This window comes from Cynoglossus semilaevis, chromosome 1 (assembly GCF_000523025.1).
Source record: "Cynoglossus semilaevis isolate Cse_v1.0 chromosome 1, Cse_v1.0, whole genome shotgun sequence".
In the NCBI taxonomy this organism is placed as follows: domain Eukaryota; kingdom Metazoa; phylum Chordata; class Actinopteri; order Pleuronectiformes; family Cynoglossidae; genus Cynoglossus; species Cynoglossus semilaevis.
The window spans coordinates 388,849-390,677 of record NC_024307.1 but is presented as its reverse complement, the minus strand read 5'-3'; the positions used below and the strand labels follow the sequence as shown (position 1 = coordinate 390,677).

Below are 1,829 nucleotides of genomic sequence, written 5' to 3'. Positions count from 1 at the left end.
TCACTCTAATCAGTTCTGTCTTTCACTAAAGCTACAGGAGGCAGAGCTGAGAGAGAGAGAGGGGGGAGAAAAAGGAGGGGGGAGATTTCTGAGATTTTTTTAAGACATTTTCTTAGGTCTAGAAGCTATATCATCATTGATCACGTGTGCTGTCCTAGAAAAATACCCTTTAACAGTCAAACTAACGCTTTGTGTTTGTTTTTTTTTTTGTTTGTTTGTTTCTTATTTTAACTCGATAAACTAATTTGACAAAGGAAATCTTAAAGTATTCAAATATAGAGAGAAGCGTTCGACAATCACTGATTGGCATGGAGAAAAAAAAAACACCACGAAAACATCAAACCACCTCTCATTGGCTTAAAGTTTATGGCAGTGACGTCACTCTTTCTCTAACCCTCAAAGCCACTTTTTTTTTTTTGAAATTTTTTGTGTTATTTTTTCTTTTCTTTTCTTTTTCTTCCTCCTTTCCTTTCCTTCTAAAGGCACGGGTTTGGTGTGTGGTCTTCAGCAGGCGGGGCGCACCGGCATCTGCAGCAGGATCACCTGCCTGTTCTCCGAGGGGTGGCACTTGTTTATGTGCCTGGTGAGTCCCGGGGAGCTGTAGAGGGTGGCGGGGCAGTATTTGCACGGGTAGATCTGGGAGGAGTGCATGAGGCGCAGGTGTCGCTCCTGACCGGCCCTGCTGCTGAAACTCTCCCCGCACACCGGGCACAGCAGGCAGTCCACCGGGCTCAGGTTCAGGGGGCTTTGGTTTGAGGCTTCTTCTGAGAAGGAGGAGGGGAGGAGGTGGAGGAGGTGGTGGAGGAGGTGGTGGAGGAGGTGGTGGAGGAGGTGGTGGAGGAGGTGGTGGAGGAGGTGGTGGAGGAGGTGGTGGAGGAGGTGGTGGAGGAGGTGGTGGAGGAGGTGGTGGAGGAGGTGGTGGAGGAGGTGGTGGAGGAGGTGGTGGAGGAGGTGGTGGAGGAGGTGGTGGAGGAGGTGGTGGAGGAGGTGGTGGAGGAGGTGGTGGAGGAGGTGGTGGAGGAGGTGGTGGAGGAGGTGGTGGTGGTGGTGGATGATGATGATGAGGAGGAGGCGGCGGCTGAGGAGGAGGAGGAAGGCACGGGCGCCTGCTCGGCGAAGCCGTGCTCCTCCAGCACCTTCTTATGTAAGACTTGGTGTCCCATGATGTGTTTTCTTAGGTACGCCTGCCGCTTGAACCTCTTGCCGCAGAACTGACAGTCGTAGCAGCCGTCCTCGGAGCCGGACTCGGACAGACCTGGACTCGGCGTGTCCCTGTCGCTCATGTCTTTGGCTTCGTCCGACACCGACTTGACGCCCAGCGCTGGCATTTTCCCCATTTCGGTCTTGATGCCCTGCTGCGCGGCGGAGGGCAGCGCCGGTGCCCCCGCGGTGCCCCGGGGTTTGTGCCAGCGGCGGTGAGAGGCCAGGTTGGCCGGGCAGCTGAACATCTTGTCACACTCCGGACAGCGGTACTCGACCCTGACGATGCGGGAGCACTTGTGCTGAGCCAGGGAGAACGGGTCCGCGTACGCCTCCTTACACAGCTGACACACGAACTCCCCCAGAGGCTTGTTCCCCCCGGAGGACTGCGCCCTCGGCTTCGCCTCCACCGGCCCTTCTTTGATTTTCAGGCCGAGCACAGGGGAAGTGGTCACCTCGTCTTCGAAGTTGAGTTTTCGGATGGCTTTGGGTTTTTTGGCGGCGGGTTTCGGTTTGCGCTCCGTACCTTCAGCTGCGGGTCTTTTGGCCGCGACCCGGTGGCTGGGAGCCGGCAGGCTGTTGGCGCTGTTGCTGCCGCTGCCGCTGCCGCCGCTGCTGCTGCTGGCGGC

The 1,829-nt window shown here is 56.6% G+C and overlaps 1 protein-coding gene across 1 annotated transcript in view; it reads right to left on the bottom strand.

Moving 5' to 3' along the window:
- Positions 1–488: 488 nt before the first annotated feature.
- The window catches only part of insm1b (insulinoma-associated 1b), a 3,038-nt gene continuing 1,697 nt past the window's right edge, over positions 489–1,829 (bottom strand). The window contains 3 exon segments of the mRNA XM_017038221.2: positions 489–753; positions 756–843; positions 1,153–1,778. Coding sequence (XP_016893710.1) covers positions 505–753; positions 756–843; positions 1,153–1,778 — 963 coding nt within the window. The 3' untranslated portion in view covers positions 489–504.